Source organism: Orbicella franksi, chromosome 3, assembly GCF_964199315.1.
Source record: "Orbicella franksi chromosome 3, jaOrbFran1.1, whole genome shotgun sequence".
NCBI lineage: Eukaryota > Metazoa > Cnidaria > Anthozoa > Scleractinia > Merulinidae > Orbicella > Orbicella franksi.
This window is the reverse complement of record NC_138147.1, coordinates 33,356,407-33,373,347: the sequence shown is the minus strand read 5'-3', so window position 1 is coordinate 33,373,347 and position 16,941 is coordinate 33,356,407. Positions and strand designations below refer to the sequence as shown.

General features: G+C 39.7%; 1 protein-coding gene across 1 annotated transcript; it reads left to right on the top strand.

Annotated features, from left to right (window-relative positions):
* The first annotated feature begins 9 nt into the window (after positions 1–9).
* LOC145482186 (neuralized-like protein 4) lies at positions 10–16,894 on the top strand. Its single transcript, XM_081460801.1, has 24 exons — positions 10–651; positions 943–1,127; positions 2,020–2,220; positions 3,110–3,305; positions 3,984–4,086; positions 4,377–4,647; positions 5,027–5,237; positions 5,687–5,974; positions 7,437–7,685; positions 8,337–8,480; positions 8,930–9,072; positions 9,784–9,984; positions 10,555–10,653; positions 11,042–11,108; positions 11,313–11,380; positions 11,577–11,629; positions 11,757–11,889; positions 12,878–13,039; positions 13,530–13,785; positions 13,918–13,989; positions 14,293–14,437; positions 14,606–14,721; positions 15,158–15,269; positions 15,716–16,894. Exons 1-24 carry the CDS (start codon positions 135–137, stop codon positions 15,930–15,932), a joined length of 4,209 nt encoding a protein of 1,402 aa, XP_081316927.1. The 5' UTR covers positions 10–134; the 3' UTR covers positions 15,933–16,894.
* The last annotated feature ends 47 nt before the right edge of the window (positions 16,895–16,941 follow it).

The window sequence follows — 16,941 nt, the reverse complement described above, 5'->3', positions numbered from 1 at the left end:
TTTTAAGGTGTCGTGCAATTGGTTGATCTGCCATGAGATTTATAAGCCAATCAGAGACCGTTTCAAAATATAGTTCAGGCTAGACTGGAGAGGTCAGTGGTAAACACCATGAGAACAGTAATTTTATGTGAAAGATGGCGGAGTTTCATCCATGTCATGGAAGTCTGGTATTTTTAAGCAACGAGAACCGTAGCGCTAGGAGGCGAAGCTCAGCCGCTGAATTTAACAATGGCCTGATATTCAGCAAGAACCCACTGAGAGACAATGAACTATTCGAGGTACGGCTGGACCGTAAAATCGGCAACTGGTCTGGGTCTTGGGCTATTGGTGTGACAACAGGCGATCCCAGCCTTATGGAAATTCCCTCCAGCTCAACGGGCCTCAAAAATGGCTCATGGATCATGTCTGGGATGTCCATTCTGAAGGATGGATCTTCTTTTGTGGAGGAGTATGGTCAAGATCTTGATGAACTTAAGGAAGGCGATAGAGTTGGTGTTGAAAGGAAGGCTCACGGAAGCCTACATTTCTTTGTCAATGGTGTTGACCTGGGAGTAGCGGCTACAAACATTCCTCAAAATGTTTTCGCTGTTGTAGATTTGTACGGAAGATGCGTTGAGATATCAATTTATAAGCCATATAATCGCTTATCGGGTAAGTAACTACAGTAAAGTGAACCCTAGCTAGTAACCACTTTTCGTTTATTAACTCACTTAACTTCAGCTTAATTAAGTTAACTATATCTGATATTAAGGATTGTTTATTGATCTTGGGTGGTCCTTAAGATATTTAATAGAATGCATGAAGAGATTGATGCAATTAAAGTGCTGGATGTAATATTTCTAATGTATGAAAGGATGCTACGAAATCTCAGTTATAAAATTAATTTCTTCTAAAAATAGTGAGAAATGTTTCTCTTACAGCTTAATGTCACTGTGTCAACAGGTACATCTGCAGCAGACTCGCGCACTGTTCCATCAACTGCCTCAGTTTGTTTCCATCCTCATTGTGGATCATTAATAAGACTCTCCAACAATAACAGAACAGCTGAACGTCAGCGACCAACAGAAGAATTCAAAAATGCTGTGACACTTACAAATGTACCTTTACGAAATGATGAACTGTTTGAAGTAAGTGGACAATAAGGATGGAGAAGAGTGACCATTTTTCTATATGGTAAACTGTCTTTTAGGTGGACATCCTGTGGTGTGGTGGCTCTAGCTGTCCTGTTTAGAGGAATGTCCACCTTGAAGAGAGTTCAGTCACAGAGAAATGAGCAAAATTCATCCAGGATCAGTAAGACTGTCAACCTTACAGCATTGTAGTAAATGGTTTGAACCCAGGAGTGTCAGTAGTTTGTATAGTGTGATCGTGCGAGTGAGGGTAGTTCTGAAAAGAACTGTTGTTGGTGACTGACGTTTTGATAACCTGAGCGGAAGTCATCTTCAGAGTCAAGACCTATATCACTTGACTCTGAAGATGACTTCCACTCAGGTTGTCGAGACGTCAGTCACCAACAATGGTTCTTTTCAGAACTACCCTCCCACGGACGATCACACCATACGAATCACAGCATTGTCTCCTTTGAGAGTGTTGATTGACTGTGAGAGTAATTTTTCACTGGTTGAGTGAAAGGAGATAAGTGAAAAATGTTTTTTCTCACACTGCTGGGGTCTGGATGTAGGTCATGTGACCTATGGGGGGAGGGCGGGCAGTTGTTTCTGTTGCATCTGCCATTGCCAACTTTTGCCACCCACCCACCTGAAGATTTTAGGTTTTTATACAATGCCAGTATAATTTACAAGCCTTAAACTTTTTTGTTATTTCCAGTCTTTAGCATAATGCTATTTGTGTTAGCTTTGATTTTGCAAGAAAAGGTCAGGCGGCGGTCATTTTGACGTGGCTAAAGGTGGTGTGTGAAAATGATAAATAGTTACTGAGAACTGTCTATATAGTACAGTATGGTACACTATTGATAATAAAATTCAAAAGCTCATAATTTAGATAACTTTTGCTTTCTAGGTCGAAATAGAATGTGTAACAGAGTTATGGGCAGGTTCTATAGAAGTGGGTGTCACAAGTCACAATCCAGATGACATTGTATTACCGCCGACCATGACAAGTATGCCAACGGGGACATGGATGCTTAGTGGAACGTCAATCATTGTCAACGGCAAGGAAGCACGGAGGGAGTACTCAAGCATCAACCTAGAAACACTCCAGGTACTCAAGCTTTGTTTTGATAGTTTCTCTAGTCTCTAGTGTAGTGTGGTGTAGTTGTTTTCCTGTTTCACCATCCTGCTTTTACTTCATCCTATGGTGTTCCATGTAATAAAATTTTAATTTATTATAGTTTCATTTATTAAATTATATCAGTAGTACTGGGACTGTGGGTAATACAAAATTCAGGCTTGTCATCTTTGACCATTGCTATTATGTGCATTTCAACCAGAATTATAAAGGTACTCATTAGGTTCAAATATGCTCAAATTATACCCGACTTAACATCTTAAATCACAACAAAAAGTTATTATTTTAAATGTGATCTGTGCGATGCAGATTATCTCGGCTATAACACTTGTCATCTTTACCATTGCATCAAAGAGCATAGAACCTCAGCTTTTGGCGACCACTTGAAATGAGACCACAGTGTCAAGTTCCCTTACCTGTCTAACATGTTTCTGTGTTAAAAAAGTGCCAAGGAAAACTGAACTGTTTAATTCACAAAATGCTTTTCATTTGTGGAAGAAAACCAAACCTCAATACACAGGCAGACTCAGTTTTTGTGAAAGTACTTACCTAAGTTTAATCCACACGTTTAACTGTTGACACCTACATGTAAGAACTCTTAATAAGACTGTGTTACACTTAAAGTTATATTCTTACACCTTTCACACTGTAAATTAACATCTCAACCATTAGTTACTTGACTTCTTGATAATAAACCATCATGGTTTTTGTAATCTTAAAACAAAGCATAAAATTTATGGGTATTTGGACTTGCATTTGAAATTACAACTCAACTCTAAGTCAAAGTTGAAGTTCTAGCTCAAACTTATAAATTGAACAAATTGTGAATTGAGATCTTGAATATTTGTTTTTCTTTCCATAGGCTGGAGACAAGATTGGAATACTGAAAACGAGTACTGGATCTCTTCATTTCTTTATTAACGAGCAAGATCAGGGGGAAGCAGTTAGTAATCTCCCTGCGTATGTTTATGGTGCTGTTGATATTTATGGTGCAGCAGTGAAGGTTTCGATAACATCAGGCTCTCCAGTACAAGAGCAAGAAATCGAACCATCTAATAGTATGTATATTAGTTATTTTAAAATTTTTGCATAGCCTAAATTTATTATAGATACATGTAAATGGGGCTATATGTAATTTAGGTAAGGCTAAACACGAGATAATATTGCTGGCCAGCAGTCTATCACAAGCTTGGTGTGTGGGGTGGCTGGGGTTTTATGCAGGGGCTCCTTGTAGTTTGAAGCTCAGCTTCAGATGTCAAGTCATTCCACTTGTTTTTCACTGCCAGGCTCTTCTCCTAGAGCTTTTCTCCCAGCCCACCCCTCCCTCTTATCATGGTAAGTATGTAGTAAGTATTTTTGTTTCCACTGTTTGTTCAATATGATGGTGCCAGATGGTTGCCACTTACAGTGTTGTCATGGATACCCTACGGGCTCAGCTCAGATTGCTAGTGACTCCACCCATCCTTGAAGGCACCATTCCCCAAGCTCATCCGTCAATGAGTTTAATGAGGAGTAAGGGTTAGTACAGCAGGTTTCAGATCCAGCGATTTTTAGTTCAACCAAGCCCAGCATTTGATATTTTCACATAACATCCTAGTAGCCATATTTGGGAATTAATTCTTTTCTTATGTGAAAATTTCTGATTGTTTGGGAAAACCAAATTATATGGCCATCATGAAAGCGTTTGTTGTGTTTATCTGGGGATTGCTGGTAATTTGACTTGACTTTTATTTCAGATGAAAATACAGTCAATTACTCTGGAAATGCACTTGTCTTTCATCCACGGTGTGGGGCGTCAGTTTCCTTATTTAATGGATATCGTAGTGCACACAGACCTCGGTATGGATACTATGTTGTTACACGTGCATCTTTGTAATCACTATTTAAAATAATTATAATTTATAAACATTCTGTTGAGCAGTGCTTTCTGTTATTAATATCTTTTAAAACAGTTTTCATTTATTCTATTTCGAGACCACTCAGCAATGATACTTTCCAGCATTTTAACCAATCATGCAGAAACTGAAAATCTTCCCTGCTTCAAGTCATAGATGTAGTGCACCCTTAATGGGGTGAATCTTGAAATAAAATTAAGTCAGTCTATTATTGTTTACTTTCGCTACCTTCAGAGCCAATGAAGAATTTAACAATGCTGTGGTTCTAACAAGTCGACATCTAGATGCTAATGAACTTCTTGAAGTGCGTGTCGACATGCATTTGACAAAATGGGCAGGATCGCTAGAGATTGGTGTCACCACCCATGATCCTGAAACATTAGAGTTTCCATCAACGATGACAAATGTACAACCACCTGGCACGTGGATGATGTCAGGGGGGAGTGTAGTGTGTGATGGTGTGACTAGCATTGAAGAGTATGGACCAACACTGGATGAAATCAAGGTAAAGGAAGCTTAATCTGTTAACTGTGAGTAATATTTTATTTGTGTTTTATTTACTTATTTTGAACCTCAAATTCTTCTTGGTTCACGACTACTTTTTAAGGAAATGACTGCAAGCTATATCACAATTTCACTTTCAAATACTTCTTGTTACAATAATTCTATGTACTGGAAGCATTTGACTTAATTGGGGAATTTCATTTTCCCTTTAGGGAGTGAGTGAAACTGGAATATCTGAATTTTGGTAGCATCTAGGTACATGTTGTAATCTTGTCAACCTTCTAAAAATATTTTGAACATGAGTCCAAGTCTCTTTTCAAAATACAGAACTGAAAATATGTGACTTCTTTTTTTACTGATCCTGTTTGTCATTCTGTCAGGTCGGTGACACAGTCGGTGTGATGCGTAAGGATGATGGTTCATTGCATTTCTTTGTGAACAGCAGAGATCTTGGTTGTGCAGCACAGGGTGTCCCAGCTAACGTGTATGGTGTGGTTGACCTGTTTGGTCAATGTGCTCAAGTCACTATTATTTCAGGGTCAGGGATACAAGAAAATGGAGAAGTTCCCAGAACCAATTCTCAACTGAATAGTAAGAATTAAGTTTAGTGTTTGTTGTACTTGTCACGTATTTTAATCTTTGCTGTTCTCACTGTAGAGACACTCATTGATAGGCTCCTGATTACTGAAAAGTATTAACATCTGTGTATGTCAAGATTCCAATAATATGAAGTCTAACTAAATATTCTCTGTTTTCTGGAGTAGCAAAACAACTGGTGGAAGGGATTTCTCAACAGAATTCTGTGTTGCACTTAACACGTGTTCAGAAATGACAGAGCATAAAAATGTTTCCTTCCCTTCAAGAAAAATTTAAAGCTCTTATTGCCATACCATGAAATAAAGTTACTTCAAAACATAGTTCTCTTTGAACAGAAACTTTGACAGAAATCTGTTGTGTGAGGCACCATCTCAGGCCATAACTGTAATCAGCAGTTTATTTATTAAAATGATTTATCTATTTGTTTGGGATTTTTATTGCAGTGAATTCACATGACAGTGCAGAACAAGAACAGCAGCCCATGGAATGTTCTTTATCAACCCCATCTCAGGAAGTTACTCCCACTACAAATGACAACTTTTTTAAGTTCAGTTCTTTTCATGGTGGTCAAGTAGCTGTGAGTCACAACTCCCGCAGTGCTGTTCGCATCAATCCTTTGTGTGAATTTAATGATGCTATTGTAATGAGCCACAGGCCTCTGAGAGATGACGAGCTCTTTGAAGTGATTGTGGAGAAACTTGTCAGTCGCTGGTCTGGTTCAATGGAAGCTGGTGAGTAAATCAGCCTCTGGATGTCTTAAGTTGGTTATACCTGTGTGATGTAACTAGCATGTAAACACTGGGTAACTAAGCAGAAATCCTTGGGACCAGGGAGGTTAACTCAGGAGTTGGAGGGGTGGCGAATGGTCCTTCAAACACCATGCATGTCGCAAAATTTTTGTTGAATTTCATAGGTCTCATAGTCTCGTTTTTTTAGCAGTTTTATAATTTACGCGTCTTGTATTCTCAATTTTTTTCACTAAGCTGCCTTGCAGTCTCAATTTTTTGCAAGTCTAAGAAAGTCTCAAAGTACCGTTTTGCTTTTTTTTTTTAATAAATGACATCTGAACGTCTTAGAACTTGAACATCTCTGAGGTCTCAGTCTCGCCATTGAAAAAGTCAGAATGTCTTGGGCTCACCTCATCGCAAAGTCTGGCATTTACCACTCACCACCCTTAGTTTGAGGTTTAACTGTAATAAGTATTGTTTGCAATTTACAATGTAACCTCCATCTTTAGGCATCTGTGTAACAAGATTGCACAGGTGTAAAGCATGGAGGGAGAGTAAACTTGAAGTTCTCTTGGCTTTGTGAATGTTGTAATAAAAGAAAATTACATTTACACAACACAGCTTCAAACATGTTACTTTCTCATTTAATGCTGAGACATGCTATTAATGTCACTATTCTGTTATTCAAACTAAGAGTAGAATGGCGTGCCTGAATAGTTCTTACTCACGGGACTACTACTTAACAGGTTTGGGAGCTGCCCATGCTTCAGCCAGGTGACCAGAGAAGTTTCTTTCAAACTGTCAAATTTTACTAACTTCAAAGGAGTCATGGTGGCCTAATAACTTATAGCATGTGCACTAGACTCCGGCCAAATCAAGCATTCTGGATTTGATCCCTGTCCGGGGTCATTGTTTTGTGTTCTTGTGTAAGCAAATTAACTCCCACAGTGCCTTCTCTGCCCAGGTGTATAAATTGCTGACATATAGAAATACCGGTTATCAAGAGAGTGGAAACAGTTCTAGTCATTTACTGTAATGTTACTGAAACTTGGGTTAAACTCCAGTGCTTTGGGACAATTTGGCTCAGTCATGTCTTACATAATGTAATTGAATTGTTTGTTACTGATATTTTATTTATATTTATAATATAGATAGGACCCTGTGGGTGCTCTGATTGTTCAACAACCCATGTTTTATCAGAGTATACAACTTAGAAAAAGCGTGTTTTATTGTTTTTCGCCACATCTCTATATCATAAAGCAAATGAAGAAGCCTAAGCCGTGTATTACGATGTGATAAAACACTCCAGACATTTGAGAACACTCGAGAAATGTAGAAAACACTTGCCTACATTTCCCTTGTGTTCTCAAATGCTCGTCATGTTTTATCACAGTGTAATACGCGGTTTAGGGTTCTTTATTTTTTATACAAATAAGATTTTATGGTAAATTGTTTATATGAATAGGAGTAACAACAGTCCCCCCTGATCAGCTGCAGTTCCCGAGCACCATGACTGATCTTATAAGTGGAGCATGGATGGTGTCTGGGACCTCTGTGCTGCAGAATGGTGCCACAACCAAAAACGGGTATGCCTGTGACTTGGACAAGTTAGAGGAAGGATCCCGTCTTGGAATAATGCGTAAATCAGGAGGATCATTGCATTTCTTTGTCAATGGAGAGGACTGTGGTGCAGCTGCTACAAGTGTGCCATCAGGTACAGAACTTTATCAGATACTTGGAAACATTTTATGACTTGAAGCTGTGTTGTCTAACAGACACATGTTATAGAATCCTGGTTTTAAGCCTTCAGCCTACATGTATTTATGTTCATGAGCCAGGGTTTTTAAACACTTGCCCGTGCATCCCACTGAGTCGTATCTACACTGACTCTCATAATGTTAAGAGACTGTTTTCCAGTTACAAGACTAAGGACCATAAAACTAACATGATAGTCTCCCAAGTGGCCTATGGCTTATAACCAGATTTTCACAGTTTTGGCCTTTCAACACTGGTTTGTTTATCCTTTCATTTGTTAGGTGTAACTGTTGTAAAAATGTTCAATATTACTCTCAATGGTCTGCATGTGTCAACGTTGTGAAATCTTTGTGAACGTCTTGTTAGGAAAAATGTCAGTGGCATGTAGTCCATCAGTTTTACAAATTGCAGGGACACAACAAGAAGCAAATGCATGTAATTGATGCACAAAGGGCATAGGTGTCCACTTTGTGCAATCCATTTTGAAAAGCTTTAAACTGATCACTTATGTGCTTGAGTTTCAATTGCAGTTTAACTAATAGGCACACAGAAAACAAATCTCATTCAAAAGAAATGAAAGACAGTTCAAATTTCCTGTGATTTCTAACAGGAATCTATGCCATGATTGACTTGTATGGCCAGTGTGTTCAGATTTCTATTCATGATGATGATTACAGAGGATCTCAAGTCATGCCAGTTCCTGGTGAACAGACGGCAACTGAGCCTATCCCTGTGACAGTGCAAGAAGCAGCTAGTAAGTCAAAATACAAATTAACGACCATTTATTTCTTTCAATGTTGGTTTAGTGCATTTTTCACCTTGTTAAGCTTAAAAATATGCTGTTCACACATATTCTGACATGCTATGTAGATTTAAGTTAAAGGTTCTATGTCAACATTGTAGAGGCGCAGTGGTCTCATGGTTAGTGCACTCTCCTCCGGATCAAGCAGTCCGGGTTCAAGCCCTGGCTGCTCCCAGTGCCTCTCTCCACCCAGGTGTATAAATGGGTACCAGCGAATTTAATGTTGGGGGTAACCCTGGGATGGATTAGCATCCCAACCAGGGGGGAGTAGAAATACTACTAGTTGCTTCATGCTACAGAAACCAGGATAAGCTCCGGCCTGATGGACCACTTGGCTCATATGAAGACTTAAGCTACCTTCCCTTTGTGAACATTAAATACGATCATCATTTTCCCTCTAGGTAAAGTTAAATGTGGCTTCCACTCCGCCTGTGGAAGAAACATTCGTCTTGTGAACAACAAAATGACTGCCTCAAGGTCTACAGGGTTCAATCATGGTCTTGTGTTCAGTGCAAAACCATTGGAAGAAGACGAAATATTTGAGGTAATGGATAATATTATAGTGATTGAGTGTTATGATAGTTTCTACAGTGTACTGTGGGAAGAACCACTGTTTATGCTTTGAGTCAGGTCCAAGAACCAGAAATCAAGGGTTAAATCCTGGCCTGGGTTCTTATCAGTCAATGCAAAACAAATTATTCCCACTTCTCTTATTTAGGGGTATAAACAGGACTAACAGATGGTTGGGGAAAATGATTAGGTGGTATGGGAGAACCCTGAAGAGAATGTTAGTTACAAATGTTCTTAAAATGGAGAAGGAGAGAGAGAGAGTCAGTAGTAGTTGCTTGGAAGCTCTCTCAGAATTCTTTCCTTTTTTTCTTCTGCCCTGTGAGAAAAGAATATTGTGACTAGAAAAACTGTGACTGCTTGAATGTTTTTAATTGGTCATTCGAAGGAAATGCCCAAAATTTAGGCTCTGCAAGAAATTATTGGGTATGGCATGTTTACAAATCAAACTCTCAGCAGTGCTTTAGCCCGTTTGGCAGGCGTTCAAAGGAGAGGAAGAGGGAGAAACTAGGCTAAAGTGCAGTCGTGGTTAAATTTTCCTCTATCAGTTCAGTGTTGCTGTGCCAACTCTACACCTTTCCTCATTTTCTGGATTTTGATTGTTTAAATCACCGTATGTCCCAAAATTACTCCTTTGTTGTATGAGATCCAGGCACAGCGAGCTGTACGACATACATGTTCATTTCAGATTGTTATAGACAGAGTCAATGGTAATCAGTGGTCTGGTTCGATTGCGGTGGGTATCACAACTAAAACCATTCCACTGTTGGCTGTACCTGCCTCTGCACTGGAGCTGCGAGATGGAACATGGCTGATGACTGGCTCCTGTGTCATGAAAGACGCTGTGATAATTAAAGAAAACTATGGACACAGTTTGGATCGATTACAGGTTTAGTTTTTTTATTTCTCTTGTCTTACATCAGAACAAAGGCCGTTTTCGGATTCTTGTTGTCACACCAGAGGCTGGGTTTTTCAAAACTAAGCTAACCCAGGATTAGCGAGAATTTTGATTTCAGTTTTGTTACTTTTCGATGAAGTTTTCTGTTTTATTGTTTGTCCGTCAGTTTTGAGTTTGAGTATTATCAAACTACACAAAACGTAAGCAGTGAAAAACGTTTTTATACAGAAAATTTAATACTTCAGTTAACATTCAATCCTGGGTTAGCGTAAACCGGCCTTTGAGCAACCCGGGCCAGAAGGGCTTCAAAAAGGTGAAAAAATAAAGGCGGCATTAGACTGCATGATCTTTAATTTGTTAAGCAAATTCTATGGTTATTCCATAAGGTTTTGAGTAGGAAAATGTATCAAAACTTTGCTTATGTACTGACGAACACGCGGTATTTTTTTTTCCATAAGAATCTCTTTTGTAAGAATGGTTTTTTTTTCCCCCATAAGAATCTCTTTTGTAAGAATGGCCAAACTTTTAGTAACTTAGTTAACATATGAACTGACTTTACAGGCCAAGACGAGAATCGGAGTACAGAGACAAAGAGATGGTACTTTTCACGTGTTTGTTAATGGCGAGGACCAAGGAGTCGCAGCTATGGACATCCCTCAAGTACGTTGTGATGTTACCAAATACAAACAGGTTTACGCTGAAGTACATTTTTGTTTCTTCTTCCTCTCCCGGTTATTCGTGTTACCATTCGATATTATAGCTCCAATTAACGAGTGGTACCTTTGAAGAGCTAAGCAGGTTGTAATGTGGCAGTGAAACGAATCATACCGTTATAACTTTTTGACGCCTTTCTCGTTTTTTTTTTTTTTGATACTTCTCGGCTAATAAGAACGCTAGAAATTAAGGACTGTTGGCGTCGAATTGGCGGAGTGTTGGGTAAACCCACACGAAAATACAAAAACTAAACAGCACGTGCATGGGGTCTGAACATTTAGTAAATTGTTTATCGTTGTAGTAACACAATGAATGATTTTGTTTTCTATTTCAGATTGTTCATGCAGTTGTGGATGTATATGGCATGGCAAATGTCATCTCCATATCAAGCCCTTCAGCTGGTATGCATTACTTTGGCGTCAGTGTCCCTCAAATCTTCCTTTCTTGTTACACAAGTTTAAAATTTTAAGTGATTTTTACTCAAGAACAAAACGAGATTGACTATTCGTATGGTCCTAAATTCCTGTTTTGTTTTCATATATTCCTTTTTTGTGTTCACCAGTCCTTGGTATCAAACAAATCCATTTAATTTTTTTTCTGAACAGATGCTTGTTCTTCTGCCGGAGTATTGATGAATGGAGAATCACAGTCGTCAGTTTCCCCAGTCATTGAGGTAAGGGAAAATACAAACCGTGGCCGTCTGTTGCCCGCATTCACTTAACAATAATGAGTTGCCTTAGTTAGCACTATCCATTTTGTGTTCTTTGCTTAAAGAACCTACTGTAACTCGGTCAGTTTTGGGGCAAACTTGGAGCATTACGTTTGCCTTAACAACGGTGTTCATTGATCCCAAATAATTTATTTTCCAGATACAAGATCAGGATGAAGAAGATGCAAGGGAATCCATCGCTAATTTACAAAAGTAAGATTCTAGGGTGGGGCTTTCCTAGTATGAGTTTCTTGTGGAGTCGTTTTCCTGTCGTGTTGGTGCCACCAGGGTGGAAGGTGTCCCGTTCCTTTGTTTTTATCTTGTTTTCCATGTTTGGCAGATTTATTTTCCATAAAAACTGTGGTCAGTTTATTTCACTGGATAGTAACCGTACAACCGCAAGAAGAGTGGATAGTTACAATCATGGAGTGGTGTTGAGTGAGACGCCTCTTCCGGATAACCACTTGTTTCAGGTTAGTTGTTAATTTTACGATAACTGCAGAAATTCTCGCGCGCTCATTGGCTAATTTTCATCGTCAATATGCGGACAGACACATTAATTTATAACTTATGCGATGCGTCAGCGAGCGAGAGCGGACAATTTGATAACATGTTATCGTAAAAAACAAATTGACGTCAGTTTTTCATACGTCTGTCCTATTATTGACAATGAATTTCGTCATAACATTGTCAAAGTAGTCTGCTGATCCACTCGGCTATCGCCTCGTGGATCCACAGCTACTTTGACAATGTTATGACGAAATTCATCATCGATAACAGGACAGACGCATGAAAAACTGACGTCAATTTGTTGTCCCCAGAGCCGCCTGTTCCTCTTAGTCGGTGGGGCATTGGCACGAGAACAAGGTGGCTCTGTAGATACAGTGGAACTCCGTTAATCCGGTCACCAACGGGTCATGAGAGTTTGGCCGTGTTTACGAGGTGGCCGTATTAACGGGGTTGGGTGAAACCTCACGACTAGTCGAAATTAAGTGATGTCTAAACAGTTTTATCACAATTGCTGCACTTCTAAATAACTGCTCTTTAACAAGCATCTGGAATGCAGATATAATTTTAAAAAAATTGAAACTTGAATTAGTGTAAGAAATATTAACAATGGAAAGATGAACATAACTGGTTTGAGTGGCCGTATAAACGGGGTAAAATTATAAAGGATTATACAGGTTGGAATTTCAGAATGTGGCTGTTGGCCTGTTAACGGGGTGGTCATATTAACGGGGTTTTCTTATAAGAAAAGTTATGGGCGTTTCGCCGGGACAAAAAATGTGGCCTTAATAACGAAGTGACCGTGTTAATGGGACCGTAATAGCGAAGTGACCGTAAGGCGGGTTTTCACTGTACTTGAATTGATTGGTCAGATTCTCCGGCCAGGGTTTTCGCTAATTGCACGGACGCTAGTTTCCTTCTCGAACACTAATTGTACCTTCCTCCAAACAATAGGTATGTATCAGAAAGTTGAACAGCCGCTGGACGGGGTCTGTTATGATCGGCGTCACAGCCCAGGACCCAGACTCCTTGACTAGCCTTCCCAGCACGGCCAACAGCATCAAGATATGTCCTTGGATTGTTGTCAATAACGCGGTTTATGTGAATGGAAACAAGGTAACAAGAAATGTCTGCTAAGTAACTGATGAGGAGTTTAAAACTTTATCTGTTTCTGTTCAAATGTGAGAAATTGTTCCGATTATCTGTCTAGTAGCAACCGTTTTGCAGCTCTAAAACCAAATGTGCAAAATAACTTCTTTTTTTTTCTAGTTATATATCAAACACGAAAGACCGTGTTTGACCATATTTCCTAAAAACCGAGAAGAGAGTTCAAAATGTGACGCACAGCGGAATATTTTTGACGAACTTTGAGGTGTTTGGAAATGCGGTCAAACACGGTCTTGAGCGGTTGATAAATTTTCTCAATCGAAACGAAAACAAAGGAGAAAACGGAGACGCAAAATCGTAAAATGCTAGTTAAGATCAGATATCCAAACATCATCACGGTCTTGATTTCCTTTATTTAAACTTGACGAATTATTAATGAATTTGAGAAAGAGCATTACATAATCAATTGATCTTTCTCTATAAATGATTCGAATTACAGGTAAACGATAATTTGCGGCGAAGTCTTGACAGTCTTCAAGAAGGAGACACGCTAGGAGTCTTGATTGACAAGAAAAGCCGGTTACACCTGCTTATTAACGGAGAAGACCTGGGACCTATTGCCCAGGCCATCCCAGCCAGACGGTTTGCAGTGCTTGACTTATACGGATGCTGTGAGGAAGTGTCTATTGTGACTGCTGATCATAGTGAACGAGGGCGCGTATGCATGGAAGAAACAAAGGCAGAGAGAAGCTCGGGTGAGGGAGCTCTTCAAAGATGACGATTTCGCTTGGAAATTAAAGAAACTGTTATGATTTTTTTTTGGCTCTGCTTCTCTGGGCGAGTATCTTGAAATGTTAATGACTTTTCGTGTGATATTTGTGTACTAGGGGAGCATAGTAAAGGACCTTGTGATTACAGACAGCTCTGTGACAGATTCCGTGCCAGTCTCGCCATTCCAGGTCAGTAAAGACAGCAACAATATTACCCTGCGTAGCAAGCGTTCCTGTGCAAACGAAAAGCTTCTTCCACATTCTGGCCGCGTAAAAATTTGGACTAGAGCAAAAAAATCAACTTAGCGGGCTCGCCCTAATTTTCGCGCCGCCAGACTTTGCAGGTTCGCGCTGTCCTACAGAAAGCATAATATGCAGGCGTCATTGATACTTGATGAATATGAATTGGTATCTTTCTTCTCGGTTCTTGTAATGCTGCTAAATCTAAACGACAGCGTCTCTTTAACGTACTGTCGTAATCATAATTCACAGATGAATATTTCAATACGGACTGCAAGTTCAATGTATGTTACTGTCAAGCCTGCCACGAAGCCCGCGGTGAAAAAAGGTATGCTGTCAGCGGTGATCCACCATGTCGGTATGCGCTGCCATTAGGATGGTGTCAGTTTGCGCTAAGGTGAGCTCGTGAGACGCAGTTAACTGTTAGCTTTAGAAAGAGTTATTACTAGTCTCCTTTACTGTCATGGGCTCCTGTTACTGTCAAATAATGGCTGCCCAAAGGTGTCAGAACAAGACCGTAGAAAATTCAAACTTGAAATTCAATTGTGTTATTTATCTCGTTTAGAATTCCCCCGAGGGTTGAAAGCTATCATGTGTTCGACAAATGGCACGTGGCATTTTACGGCACTCTGATTGGACGGTTGAGAAGAATACTTGATCTAGGTGATATACCACTGCAAGGTAAGTATGCCTAACTCAGAGCTCGAACTAGACTGCGAGCAGTCTCGTTTTCTGGAAAATCCGTGGGGAAGAACGCAAAACAAGTGACAGTACCTAAGAGTGTGACTGCGAGCGTGACATGCGAGCCATGCGAGTAACGCGGACGTCAGAAGACGAGCGTCGCCCGCGCTACTTGCGACTCTCGGCTTAGTATATCAAGCTCGCACCGCTCACGACTTGTGTTGCGTTGTTCTTTGCGTTCCTCCCCACGGATTTTCGAGCAAAAGATAGACTGCTCGCAGTCTAAGCTCGAACCCAGACCACTCATTCCGAAGTCAAGCGCGCTATTACCATTAGACCACCGCGCCTTGCTTGCTAAGTTAAATCTTTATCTCAGTTTTACCGAAATTTTTGTTTTTCGTCGTCTAGACTAGTGTGTTTCTGTTTTATTTCTCAGTCTGTAGCGGTCAGCAGAGGAGTGGTGCATCCAACAAAGAAAATGAAGTCCCTCAGCTTTGTGTGTCACCTACAATCCTGTGCGCGTGTGAAACACAAGCCAAAAGACAAGAGTAAGTATCTGAAGTCCTCAAAATTTGAAAATCTGACCCTTTTACTCTAAAAAGCTTTCTTGACACTTTGAAATGTTAGCCAGTATGTTGGACTCATTTTCGTAAGGTTCTTTCCGCGATGCTTTAGTCGTCAAAAGCGCTCCAATCCAAAGGCTGCCAAATTTTACTAAGTTGTGCATCATACGCTCTCAGTAATGTTTTCCTGTGCTTTTAAGAATTCATCACATCGCTTGTGTCACTGAAAACACCCTTAGGCCCTGTTTACAAGCAGGTAGTGCCAGGGTAACCCTAGCTGACTTGTAAACACATCAATGAAAAAAAAATGGAAGAAATGTGGGAGTGCTAGGTAACCCTAGCACTAGGGTTACCTTAGCTCCTTGTAAACAGGGCCTTAGGTGATGACGTAGGATTCACTCACTGGGTTTTTTGTTTATCTCGTGTTTTAGGTATAGGGATGGTACAACGGGAAAACTCTATCAAGCTCAAGTCGCTCTACAGTTGCGCGTGAAGCCTGGGTTCTACAGAGCGGGTCGCAGTCACCGCGAAGTGGACGCGAACGAGTTGCTTGATCAAAATATTGGTACGGAAAATCTGGAATGGTATCTGGCGAACCAAGGTTTAGTCGTGCTGACAGCTTTACTCATTAAAATCGAACCTACATAATTTAAACGAGAGGATATCTAGAACAAAACTGCAACGCGTAGTAATTGTAAATTTATCAAGAATGCTGCAAATTGAAGGTGTAAATTTAATATGCGTTCAAAATTCAATATGGAAGTAGGTCTTATTTAAACTGTTAGTGTTGACAAAATTCGTGGGCAAATAGAAAAATGCTCGGAGTTAACACGTTGCTCAGTTCACTCACATGACAATAGTCAGATGTTTATTTTTTAAGAAAAGTATCTTGAGAAAAGTATCTTAATTGACCCACATGTTGGAGATAAAATTCAATCTCATAACTCCCCTTCGACCTACAAGTGGGTTATATTTTTTGGTCTTCATTATAATTTATTGAAATTCGAGCTCCCGGTTGAATTGTGCTTGATTTCTCTTCTTTCAGAGATTTCTAGACACAAACTCCGGTGGCGATATCTGTATAGAGACCCAGCCCAGGTCAAGGCTTCCCTATGATAGTTAGCTCTCTCTCTCTCCCTTCCCCACCCCCCCCGCCCAATTTAGCCCTGAAAATAAAGCCACGAAAAAGTTGCGCAGGATGCCGTTGATGTCTATGTTTTGCTAAATTTGTGTTAGCCGAGTCATTGACAGCAAAAAGGTTTTAATTTCCCTAAAAAGGAACGATAGTGACAAAAAATTGATGGAAGCTAATTAGCTCAATGCCACTGTCTTCAAAGTATTTTTGTGGAACCAAAGTAATTATATTTTAATTTGTTATTCTCCAACTTAAATTATGTAAGTGAAGGAGCTGTTTGCAGATTTCCTAGCAAAAAGCAACATTAGATAAGATTACCATTCTCTTAAAGAGATTTACCACGATTTACAGATGGGAAGGAAAGCAAATGATTTGTTCAAAGTAAGCTTTGAAAACCGGAATTTTATGATTGAATCTCAGTTTTTGCCAGAAGAAAAAAGAAAAGGAAAATAAAAATACAAAATTCGCAACTGCACTCCAAACTGACTGGTTATTGCCGAGTTTTTAATTCCTACGGCGTAG

Bases quoted from the DNA above. Each gene is read 5' to 3' on its own strand.
- LOC145482186 (XM_081460801.1), top strand. From the start codon at position 135: ATGGCGGAGTTTCATCCATGTCATGGAAGTCTGGTATTTTTAAGCAAC. The intron at 11,109-11,312 runs GTATGCATTACT...TTTTCTGAACAG, and splicing joins CATATCAAGCCCTTCAGCTG to ATGCTTGTTCTTCTGCCGGA. The intron at 13,040-13,529 runs GTAACAAGAAAT...TTCGAATTACAG, and splicing joins TTTATGTGAATGGAAACAAG to GTAAACGATAATTTGCGGCG.